The following is an 11,119-nucleotide window of genomic DNA, read 5'->3' as shown; positions in this document are numbered from 1 at the left end:
GAGCACCTCGCGTTTAAGACCGCATATTGATTCCGATTTTTAAGTCGCGATTTCTCAGCAACTGTAGCTGGTATCAGCTTGGTGGCGGCGGCTCCGTAAAGCTGCCGATTTCAGCTATATTTTGGAGTCTTCAGTGGCAGATGGAACAGCCAAACATAACAGCGCCCCGATTTCTCCTATTTTCAGTTTAAGGCCACGATTAGACTTGCTTTCAGAATGTATCGACGCCTGTCAGCCAAAACAGTACCGTTTAATTTCACTTAGGTACGCTAAGAACTCTGGAAGTGGATATGTATTATTAGGATTAAACTAAAGAGGGGATTTAAAGATGCAGTACCTACAGCACCATCTCATACAGCACTGGCCCCGGATCGATACCGTCTTGTTCTGGGTCTGTGTTTTCTTCGCCCGCTGCTTGCGTTGCTTTCGTTTCTTGGGTTGAGAAGGCGCCGGGTCGTTCCCAAGCTGATCTCGTGTCAGAATTCTGCCTTGTGTAGTAGTTGTTTTCCTCTTTCGTCCCTTTGTTTTCCGCGGTGGCTGAAGCACAAGAATGTCGTGCTGGACGATCTCTTTGACCCTCAACCATGCTGTAAGCGGATTCAGCTGGGGTGTAGCTCTGTCTCTCGGTTGTTTTCTTGGACGCCTTGGTGCTTGCTTCTTGCGGCATTGTTGAAGTACACTGCAGCAAACGCAGAGAAGAAGTCGAAGGTTTGCACCAAAAACATATGTATTCTATATTTATCCAGTGTTTGAGCTCTACTGTAATCGCATTTACTCGCTTCTATTGGTCATAATGAAGACGGTCTTAAACTGCTCCGATGGCCTTAAAGTGGCCGTTTGCCTTAGTGGGTTAGTGTCCACTTCCACGCGAGATGGTGAAGAATGCAGCGGTCTTAAGAAAAACACCGACCTCGCCTTCAAGGATCGCGACCTGGATAAGCACAGCAACAGTATCAATAATCGAGACTGTCGAGTCTGGATTTCCTGAAGCCTACCTCTTCTTCCAGCGCGTTGAGCTTGTCCACTTCCGCCTCGGAGCAGTACACGTTCATGTCTTCTTTGTCTCACAGCAGCACAATCAAACGTTCATGAGAATATGGGCGAGACTAAGGAGAGCCATTTCCGGAGATTTGCGCGGGGGGCCATTTCACAAAGATAGTTCCAACGAGCTCCTCAAAATCAGCCGGTTTTAGACATATTAGGCATAAGTCAATTTTCAGGTGTGCCCGTCCCACCAAGGTGTGTCCGTTGCAGAGGACGATCTTGAAGCATTAGATGCACTCTTCCTCGAATCTTAGTAAGAACTTCTCGTCCCCAAGAACGGAGCATTAAGGTTGCTATCAGTGCACTTGTTTGGCCGTCTTCTCTCCTATAAAACGCCTCAAAAGAAAGAGCCTCACTTTCAAAAACAATTCAACAGCGGCAGCACCCCAGCTGCAGCACCCCTCCAGCAACACTCTCCCAAGTATTTGTAGCTTGACTACATGTACCCATGCATATAGTGTGATACCGGGTTATAATGGCGCCGATGATAGTTATATTCATGACCACGCGGCCTACAGATTATTTCAGTCCGTGCGAAAGTAAACAAAACGCAGCATGATTTAGAATACTGCGAACTTACAAGGTTGCTGCGCTTTGGCTGGGAGACCTTTTTTCTGCTTCGTATTCTTTTAATCCTAGACGTGCAAGGTCTGCAGGCTTATTGTCAGGCAGATAGTTTAGAAAAAAAGTTCAAATGCAGCCCTCAGTGATGCCGGTGTGGCACAATGTAAACACTCTACGTGATGTGGACGCGTGTACCAATATGTAGTTTTGTTGTATATTCTTCGGTGGCTGGTGCAATAGTTGGCGGACTGCCTGTGGAAGGGTTGGGAGTTCAGCCACAACTGCAGCTTTCGAGAAGTCTGTCATGAACGATTCTAGCAGTCGAAGGCAGGCAGATGCTGCGGCTGCGAAGCAGGCGCAGGAGATGCCCGTGGATAGCGTTTTTGCAGCACAAAAGCTTAGCACAAAATTCGAGTCAAGACGCACTGTTAGTTGATGCTAACTAATACCTGCCATCTACTGCGCCTGCTTCGCAGCCGCAGCATCTGGCAGGTAATGTGCATTCAAGAATTTTTTAGGCCGAAACGATGTTCCAGCCAGCAGTCTTGTTTACTTTACACTTCTAACTGGCTGTTCTCTGAAATTTATTTCAGAGTTAAGGGGCGATTGGAATCCCTGGCTCATACCTGACCAGCTTGATTCATTGACATCTAGCAGTATAGGCAGGTTTTGATACAAATTATCGGTTAAACTGCACTACAGTAAGACGCATACCCCGCCTAAGATGATATTTTAGGTGAATGTTACATGTGGCGGCAGGTTGTGTGGAACACCTCAAATAGCATTCGAGCGACCTGAGTCGAAATTTTGCATTAATCGATCAGAATGTAACGATAGAAAAATACAGTACGGGGGGGGGGGGCGTGGTCTTGACGCTATAGTAGCGGGCTCTATCATTGCCAAATCCCCCAGATACAGGTGCTGCAGTCCAAGTCCACCCGAGAGATTCGATACGAAGAGTTCATCAAGCACAAGGAGGTCTTAAATGCCATACAGATCGTCAAGCTGAAAGCGTGGGGCGACAAATTCGCAGATAAATCCACGTGCCATAAATAGAACTGCTGCTGAGCGCTGCAAAGTAGCAGAGAGCTCTGTCCTCCATGACTTTTGGTAAATTTGTACTACCGCAATTCGCATGTAGAGAGCTGCACCCTACCGAATTTGTTTTGTAGAGGGATACACCCTACCGGAGCTAAAATACCAGACGCCCGATTTTGCTCAAAAAACGAATCGGCACCAGACGCCCAGATGTATTTATCAAAATTACTAAACTGAGCACTCTACCTCAAGTCTCTCAAGGCCGAATCTCACCAATGCGGCTGCCGACACAGCCCAACTTATTAGCTTGTTCGCCGCCACCACCCCAACTTGAGATCGAAGTTCAGTAGAGCAAGCTTTGCGTTTGTTCCTGCCGCCGACAGAAGCACCCCCACCACCACTCTTCCCCCTTGATACTTTTCTGTAGGTAGACCCGGAAAGAACGTATCTTCAGCGAAACAAACATTGCAGTGTAGTCTCAGGTGCTTGACCATAGCCTTCTTCATTGTAGCAGTGTAAAATGGTAGGGCCCGCGTCGTTTTGCACCTGCCTTGACCTCCAGACAGGCGAGGGTGACTTGGTGGCGCCCGCGCCGTTGCAGAAATGATCGCGCGCTGAGCGGCCGAGAGTGCAAAAATTACTGGCTTGAAATTGGTGTATCCCTCAACAAGTCAAGCCCTGTCAATCTGAAGACACAATTGTGATTGGCTAATACTATCCTGTATCCCATACGTGGGTGGGCAGTGGAGCTCCGTCGAACACTAAAATGGGTGTGATGTCGTGCTCTTGCAGCAGTTTGATCTGCTGGATGCTGAAGTTCAGGTACCTTTTACAGGTGCAGTTGCAGTTTTTAGCGCTAATTCGAGGGTTGGGTCACGAAAACGGAGATTAATTCGTTGCGCACGCGTCGGTCGGTCGCCCCAGCACGAGGTCCACGGGGCAACTGTACGCGCCCTTGTAAAGCCACCCAGAGGCATCCACCCCACGGTCTTGCCCGCGAACTTGGACACGTGCACCTGGTCCGTGACGCTCTTGAGCACCGGCAGCAGCCCCGTTACGCCCATCGCTAACTCGTCCCGCAACTTCGAGTTTGAATCTGTCGCCAAAGTGACGACAGGGCTTCAACCAATGAAACGTATCTGCGACGTGTGGCGAAGCCAAGTTGAAGTGCGTGAAATTTAGCCAATCACAAGCGTCTGCGACGTGTGACGAGATGCTGCTCGTGCCTATTGCAGCAAAAGTTGCCTTTGCCCTTGTAGCCGCTCACTTCCGCTCGCACAAGCTCGGCGCAACTCGCGCAGCCTGTACCGCCGTATTCTGCGCGAGAGCCGTCAACTGGAGCCCAACACGCGCGAATTGTACCGTCGATTCGCAAGATCAGTGCAGGTGACAAACGAGAGCTTCCGATCCGACTGCCGTTTACATGAAACGCCTGATGGGTACATCCAAGATGTGTCTGCCTCTGAAGTATTCACGGGGCTGAAATTTGGCACGAAAGGCTGCTTTACGCTTGCTCTAGCCCGCTGCATGATGCAGTGCACCTCTGCGGCCATTTATATAGCTCAGGAAGCTAGGCACTCATTAGCATTTGACTGCACCTTGAGCGTCAACTGCACCACGCGGAACTGGGACATCATCGAAATGGGGTGATCCCAGTAAAGTACAATCCACAAGCTGGTGGAGAGGAGAGCAGCAAGCAATGGACGGTGCGGCGGCGTTTGTAGGCGACGGGAACTACGTGGGCGATGGCGGGGGAGCTACTGCAGCGTTTGTGGTACGGAGCGGGAGTGTGTATGTTGATAGAGATGACATTGTTTAATTGGCTTGCTTGTTGTCTGTGGATGGAGTAGGGACTTCGCGCCGTGGAAGGTGATCCGGAGCTGTCCTGGTCGATACATTATCAAGCACAAGAAGCAAGCGCCGTTCTTGGTGAACGGAGACTGCCATTGACTCCGTCCGGAAAGTATTGGCAAGTTCTGATGGCGAGGTGCCTCCTACTTTCGTTGTGAGTCCGCGATGCGTTGACCGAGTCAAAGTTGTGGTGTTCGGGGGGGGGGAGGAAGTGGCGGCGGCGTTATCACCTACTGCAAGCAAGAATCGGAGGAAGGACAAGATGGAGCGGCTGTCTACGTCCACACGCTCAACACGGCGTCGGGGCTGCGCAGAAAGCTTGGAGGCTTGCAGATCGACCACGTCCTGACAACTGAGGCTCGAAATGGTAGACATACTGTAGATAAGCATACTTTTGAGTATTACCAACAGTTATCGTTGGTTGCGGAACTCGGCGAGCGTTTGCTGAAATGTTTGCATGGACTGCTGAGCTTGGAGCACCGCCTGTTGGTCTCTGTAGTTAGCTAGCTGCGCGATTTTGCGAGAGCGATCGTTAGTCCACTTTTTATAAAGCAGACTCTGGGCATGACGAGGTGGTCGATGGTACTCAGCAGGTTGCTGGCCTATAGATGAATGTGCAATGATCCAAGAACCATCGGTCGACGCATTCCCGTCTGCTTCGAGTTGTACGCAGGGGTTTGTTCTGCTCGAGCGATCAGCTCGTTCACTAACGCAGTCGAGTCAAAGATCGTCGGCTCTTGGTTGGAGTCCATTCTATTATCTTTGGCACGATTTTCGTCGCTGAAGGATGATGCCGTTGTTGGGTCAAGGAGCTCCTGCAGCTTCGACCCTGGACTTGTTTATCGCTGCAGTAACCAGCTTCACGCGAAAGATGTAGCACTAGTGAAACTCCAAGCTGAATACGACAAAATGCACCGCGTTGCGGCGGAAGCGCGAATGCGAGCAGAAAAGTACAAGCTGGGTGAGTTCGACGAGAGCTTAAGCAACCAGATGGAACACAAACTTCCAGTACCCATGATTCCGCAATCGAGCCTCAAGGACACGAGTAAGGGAAGATCTCCCGCAAACCACGAAGCTTTTTTCAAAGCTATCTAAAGCAAGAACACCACTCTGGAGGATTCAGACCGACCAACAGAGCCTCTGCGCGAACTGGACACCCCTAAAACTTCATCGAGACCCTCGAACGTCGCTGCTTTGGAGGCTATCAAGCAGCAAATGGCGCGGGATATCCAAGATCAATATCGCTTCCACGAAGTATGGTACCGCGTTGAACGCTAAACTGTGTACTGGCATCTAACTGGTTTTCCTTGTGCGAAACTCAGGGCAGCTCTGAGGGAGATGGAGGTATGCAGTGCTAGGAAAACGCTGAAGAAGAGGTAGAATTACGACAACTGCAGCAGCTATTCGCTGCGAAATCCTCGGAGATGGCTGCAGCGGTGAACGAGTCCAGGGTCGAAGCTGCAGGAGCTCCTTGACCCAACAACGGCATCATCCTTCAGCGACGAAAATCGTGCCAAAGATAATAGAATGGACTCCAACCAAGAGCCGACGATCTTTGACTCGACTGCGTTAGTGAACGAGCTGATCGCTCGAGCAGAACAAACCCCTGCGTACAACTCGAAGCAGACGGGAATGCGTCGACCGATGGTTCTTGGATCATTGCACATTCATCTATAGGCCAGCAACCTGCTGAGTACCATCGACCACCTCGTCATGCCCAGAGTCTGCTTTATAAAAAGTGGACTAACGATCGCTCTCGCAAAATCGCGCAGCTAGCTAACTACAGAGACCAACAGGCGGTGCTCCAAGCCCAGCAGTCCATGCAAACATTTCAGCAAACGCTCGCCGAGTTCCGCAACCAACGATAACTGTTGGTAATACTCAAAAGTATGCTTATCTACAGTATGTCTACCATTTCGAGCCTCAGTTGTCAGGACGTGGTCGATCTGCAAGCCTCCAAGCTTTCTGCGCAGCCCCGACGCCGTGTTGAGCGTGTGGACGTAGACAGCCGCTCCATCTTGTCCTTCCTCCGATTCTTGCTTGCAGTAGGTGATAACGCCGCCGCCACTTCCTCCCCCCCCCCGAACACCACAACTTTGACTCGGTCAACGCATCGCGGACTCACAACGAAAGTAGGAGGCACCTCGCCATCAGAACTTGCCAATACTTTCCGGACGGAGTCAATGGCAGTCTCCGTTCACCAAGAACGGCGCTTGCTTCTTGTGCTTGATAATGTATCGACCAGGACAGCTCCGGATCACCTTCCACGGCGCGAAGTCCCTACTCCATCCACAGACAACAAGCAAGCCAATTAAACAATGTCATCTCTATCAACATACACACTCCCGCTCCGTACCACAAACGCTGCAGTAGCTCCCCCGCCATCGCCCACGTAGTTCCCGTCGCCTACAAACGCCGCCGCACCGTCCATTGCTTGCTGCTCTCCTCTCCACCAGCTTGTGGATTGTACTTTACTGGGATCACCCCATTTCGATGATGTCCCAGTTCCGCGTGGTGCAGTTGACGCAGGAGGCGCTCAAGGTGCAGTGCAAGACCGACGACCACGAGCACTGGGGGTCTCCGCTGCTCGACGTGCAGCAATGGCAGAAGAAGGTGAAGCGCAGCGCGCCACTCGCTTCTCCCAGGATGGAGCTCTCTTCTGGGCCCTCGTGGATAAAACTGAGGAGAATCCCCAAACCTCAAGTGATTCGGGGGTAGTAGCCGGTCGAGACCTGCTCTGCTGTCATTGCAAGACCCTTCGGTTCCCCTGCGTCTACCGTCGAAGCTCGGGGAGATCGAGCGAGGCTTCTCGTACCAAATCAGCTCGGTCTACACGCTCCCGGAGTTCCAGAAGCGCGGCCTTGCGGGTTTCTTCCTAACCGAAGTGGCCAAGCAGCTGGAGCAGCTGCCCCAAGCTCTCATCTCTGTGCTCTACTCGGACGTCGGACCGACATTCTACGACAAGCTCGGCTGGAAGTGCCACCCGTCCAAGTTGGCTACACTGGAGATTGACCACCCTCGCAACACCAAGGCTGTCGACAACAACAAAAGCAGCACTGAGCTCAAGACATTGGTACTGGATGATAAGCCGGACAAGTTCCTGGAAGCTGATAACGCCCGCCTGGTGGACGCGCTGGCTAATAGCGAGAAGTTTCAAGGGCGTAACGCGTTCTTGATCCTGCCGACCCGCGACTCAATTGAATGGCAGTTCGTTAACGGCGTGCACTATGCGCGGGCTGCGGGCTTCGACGAGCTGCCATCACGTTGCGGTGTCAGGATTAACGACGACGCCTTCGTGCTCTGGTGGCACAACCTGAAGGAGTCGACGCTGTACGTGGATCGGGCGCGGTTCCCCGATTCCGGTGACAATGCTGCTGAGATCATACGCGTTCTGCTGGACGCGGCGATGCAAGAAGCGCGCAAGTTCAAGCTCAAGAAGGTCGTGATCTGGGACCCGCCTTCTGGTTTGCTGCGCGACGACGTCCGCAGTCTCGTTGAGATTGAAGTGGCGGAACGCAAGCTCTCGCTGTCGAATGCCATGGTGTTTCGCCGCGGAAATGTGGACGATAGCAAGACGACAGCTCTTCCTCACTGGTTCTGCAACGAAAAGTATGCTTGGGTTTAATTAAGCCCAATGCAGTGGCCGACCGGAAGTATCGGTTCAAGTTTTGCATGATATTTGGTGCGGTTGGATGGATTCAAGGTGACCCGGAGTACTTGCATGAATTGGATGGAAAGGTATCACTTTTGGCACAGCAAATCTAGTCAATCTGAAGCAGATTTAGTTTTATGATTCCTCGTGTTGAGCTCTATTACGTGTCACTCCTGGCAAGATGGTCTAAGCTTGTCGGAAGCCTTCCGATGGTCTTCACAACAAGCGGCGGGTTCTTTGACCGGCAATGGGCTCGCTCACTCACTCGGCGAAGCTGGCGGCCATGTAGAGCGCCCAGGAGCGCGAGAGGCCGTCGTCCATCTTGGCCTTCTGCAGCACACCCAGCGCGCGCTGCTTGTCCACCATGGCACAGCTGGCGTACAGCAGCGAGAGCCACGTGTCCTCGCGCGTGACGATCGTCTCCTTGTTCTGCACCTGCTCCCACTCCTCCTTGACGAACTGCTTAGTGCGCGACGGCCGACACGGGGATCATCTGGACGCCGTGGATGCAGTGCTTCTAGGCGCTGAACCACGTGGCGTAGTCCACCTTGTTGTCGAAGAAGATGCCCGTGACCTTGTTGAGGCGGAAGTTGGTCGGGTGGATCTGGTTGGCGTCCTCGATGAGGAAGTACGCCTTGATGGCGTGAGCGTTGACTCGCGTCATGAGCTTGCCGACGGTCTCGAGCGCCGCGTTGTTGGTCGCCTTGCCGAAAATGTACATGCCGAAGGCGAAGTTGACGTCCTCCGACGTGCTCTCCTGGTCCTTGCCCTCGGCGAACGTGGTCACGCCGTGCGAGTACGAGTGGCCACGGAACCAGTCGAAAAGCGGAAGCGCGTGAAGAACTTGTCCTCCGGGTCGTAGTTGGCCACGTCGCGCACGAGCAGGTTGGCCACCGATCTCGCTCCAGGTGGTTGATGATGGCCGCCGCGTGGACCCAGTAGCCGTAGTGGAAGTGGTGGTCGTTGTACATGGTGTTGCCGAAGTCCGAGTTGAGGTCCTTGGTCTTCAAGCCCTGCGAGCTCACGATGCCGCCGTAGATCTGGTTGTACTGGAGCTTGTTGGCCCAGCTATTGGACACAAAGGGCGTCATCACGCCGCGCAGTTTGGTCAGGCACGTGTTCAGCAGGCTCTTACGACGGCCGCGTCGTTCGCGATCAAGCACAAGGAGGCGTACTTCTGGGCAGCCTTGCCGTTGAAGTAGTAGCTGCCGTCAAGCGGAATGGACCACGCGGCGTTGATGTCTTCGCGCAGGTGGTCGGGGAAGCGCTGCTGCTGAGCCACGGCAAACGCGATCTTGCGGGCCGGGTAGAAGTCTTCGCGTACGGGCTGGGTCTCCTTGATCTCCCACACAGGGTCGGCCGAGCCGCCCGGCGTCGTGAAAGCCTGTTACGCCCCGCGAGTCGTCGAGTACGCAATCATGCCGTCCACCTTGCGGGCCCCGGCGCTCGTGTCGATGGACTCGACCTGGTGCTTCATCGCGAAGTGCAGCAGACCAACGGAGCAGTCTTCCACTTGAACGCGTAGGAGCTGTCGTCGTGCAGATCCACGGTGGCGGCCTGCACGACGCAGGACTTGTGCTCAGCCAGGAGTCGTTGCCAAGTCGAACGGTGCAGTGCTCTTGAGTGCAATGTTGCCGTCAGCAGTCAGAGTGATCTCCTGCTCACTGCGACCGTCGCTCGAGAGTGCGTAGACCACCCACTTCTGGCCGGAGTTGTACGCGATCACGAACTTGGAGCCGCGCACTTGTCCACCAAGCGGCTGGCCGTTGACGCTGGAGATCGCAGCACTCGACACGAGGCGCGGGGTGAGCCCCGAGTACTTCATGGACGTGTACACCATGCCTGACACGAGGTCCGACACGAGGTGGCCGAAAACTTGACGGTCACACCTTGATCGGCCCAGTCCACGACTTGGAAGTTGGGCTTCTGCTGCATCTCGACGGCAGAAAACATGAACTCGCGGACCTGGCCGTGCGCGTAGAACTTGACGGCGCCGTTGTTTCCGGAGCTGCTGCCGCTGAAGCGGTTGCGATACGGGTAGCTCACGGACATGCCGAAGGGTGCGTTGTCGACCACCATCTGCAGCGAGTACGGGTTCGGCCAGATAGGCTGGATGGCCGCGTTCGAGTCGTGCGCGATGATGTTGCCCTACAGTTGTTGGTCGGGATGGCGCAGTTCTTGATCACCGACGAATCCAGGTACTTGGGAGGACTCATGGCGTCCGTGTGCTCAACCAGGTAGCTCGGCGGTTCCGAGGCTCCAAGCATCGATGAATTGCCACCACCACCGACGATGGGGGTGGACGGAGTCCCTGCTGCCGAAGAAGCTTGAGGGCTGGAGATGGTCTCGTTCGACACGGGTGCATCCGATGGCCCAACGACAGGCAGATCGCCACCGAGGCTGGAGCTGCGAACGCTTGAGCCGAAACTTCAGCAACGTGGAGAAGAGCCCCGAACCCGATCAAAGCTGACGCGGAGATCTTCACGGTGTTTTGAGGAGACGGTTGTAGCTTGGCGTTCTTACTGGTTGGCAGAAGTAAAAAATGACAAGTGAGCTCTCAACACGGCGCGCTTCATGGCAGGCTGCAGGACGGCGATGCCCGTTCAGACTCACCTCGAGCTCGTAGAACCCTGGAAGCGCGGCTGGGAACACGCAAGTAGTGGGTACTGGAACAAAACCCAGTCAGTTTTTTTCTCCCCGTAATTTACCATAGAGAACAGTCGTAGAACGTTCTCCGTGAAAGAGGTTATTTCAACGATGCATACCCTCTGGTGAGAAGGAACACCCTTATCACCTGCAAGCACCGCATATAGCGACACCAACCTCACATGCATCAAATGATCATTTCAACGACAACACCTCTCAACAGCTGAGAGTGAAAGCAGACCTCCTTTAGTTCTAAGGATGGTTTCACCACCGATAACTACATCTAATACTCAGCTATTGATTTCAACGGCACGGCCTCTCGAT

General features: G+C 53.5%; 5 protein-coding genes across 5 annotated transcripts; 2 read left to right on the top strand and 3 right to left on the bottom strand.

Annotated features, from left to right (window-relative positions):
- Positions 1-337: 337 nt before the first annotated feature.
- PHYSODRAFT_303497 (hypothetical protein) lies at positions 338-667 on the bottom strand (the record flags this gene model as incomplete). Its single annotated transcript, XM_009533465.1, has 1 exon — positions 338-667. One exon carries the CDS (start codon positions 665-667, stop codon positions 338-340), a length of 330 nt encoding a protein of 109 aa, XP_009531760.1.
- Positions 668-3,360: 2,693 nt separating this feature from the next.
- Positions 3,361-3,642, bottom strand: PHYSODRAFT_510405 (hypothetical protein; the record flags this gene model as incomplete). Its single annotated transcript, XM_009533464.1, has 2 exons — positions 3,361-3,472; positions 3,551-3,642. Coding segments are annotated over 2 exons (204 nt in total), but the record flags the coding sequence as incomplete, so codon positions are not given.
- Positions 3,643-3,912: 270 nt separating this feature from the next.
- PHYSODRAFT_511548 (hypothetical protein) lies at positions 3,913-4,296 on the top strand (the record flags this gene model as incomplete). Its single annotated transcript, XM_009533463.1, has 1 exon — positions 3,913-4,296. A coding segment is annotated over one exon (384 nt), but the record flags the coding sequence as incomplete, so codon positions are not given.
- Positions 4,297-4,908: 612 nt separating this feature from the next.
- Positions 4,909-5,324, bottom strand: PHYSODRAFT_510425 (hypothetical protein; the record flags this gene model as incomplete). The annotated part of the gene is made up of 2 exons (XM_009533462.1): positions 4,909-5,055; positions 5,130-5,324. Coding segments are annotated over 2 exons (342 nt in total), but the record flags the coding sequence as incomplete, so codon positions are not given.
- Positions 5,325-6,993: 1,669 nt separating this feature from the next.
- PHYSODRAFT_317049 (hypothetical protein) lies at positions 6,994-8,122 on the top strand (the record flags this gene model as incomplete). The annotated part of the gene is made up of 3 exons (XM_009533461.1): positions 6,994-7,089; positions 7,122-7,275; positions 7,302-8,122. The coding sequence occupies 3 exons, from the start codon at positions 6,994-6,996 to the stop codon at positions 8,120-8,122; spliced, it is 1,071 nt and encodes a 356-aa protein (XP_009531756.1).
- Positions 8,123-11,119: the final 2,997 nt, after the last annotated feature.

The sequence above is a fragment of the Phytophthora sojae genome, assembly GCF_000149755.1.
Source record: "Phytophthora sojae unplaced genomic scaffold PHYSOscaffold_6, whole genome shotgun sequence".
Lineage (NCBI taxonomy): Eukaryota > Oomycota > Peronosporomycetes > Peronosporales > Peronosporaceae > Phytophthora > Phytophthora sojae.
Note: the sequence above shows the minus strand (reverse complement) of the source record. Positions and strands in the feature narration are given on the sequence as shown.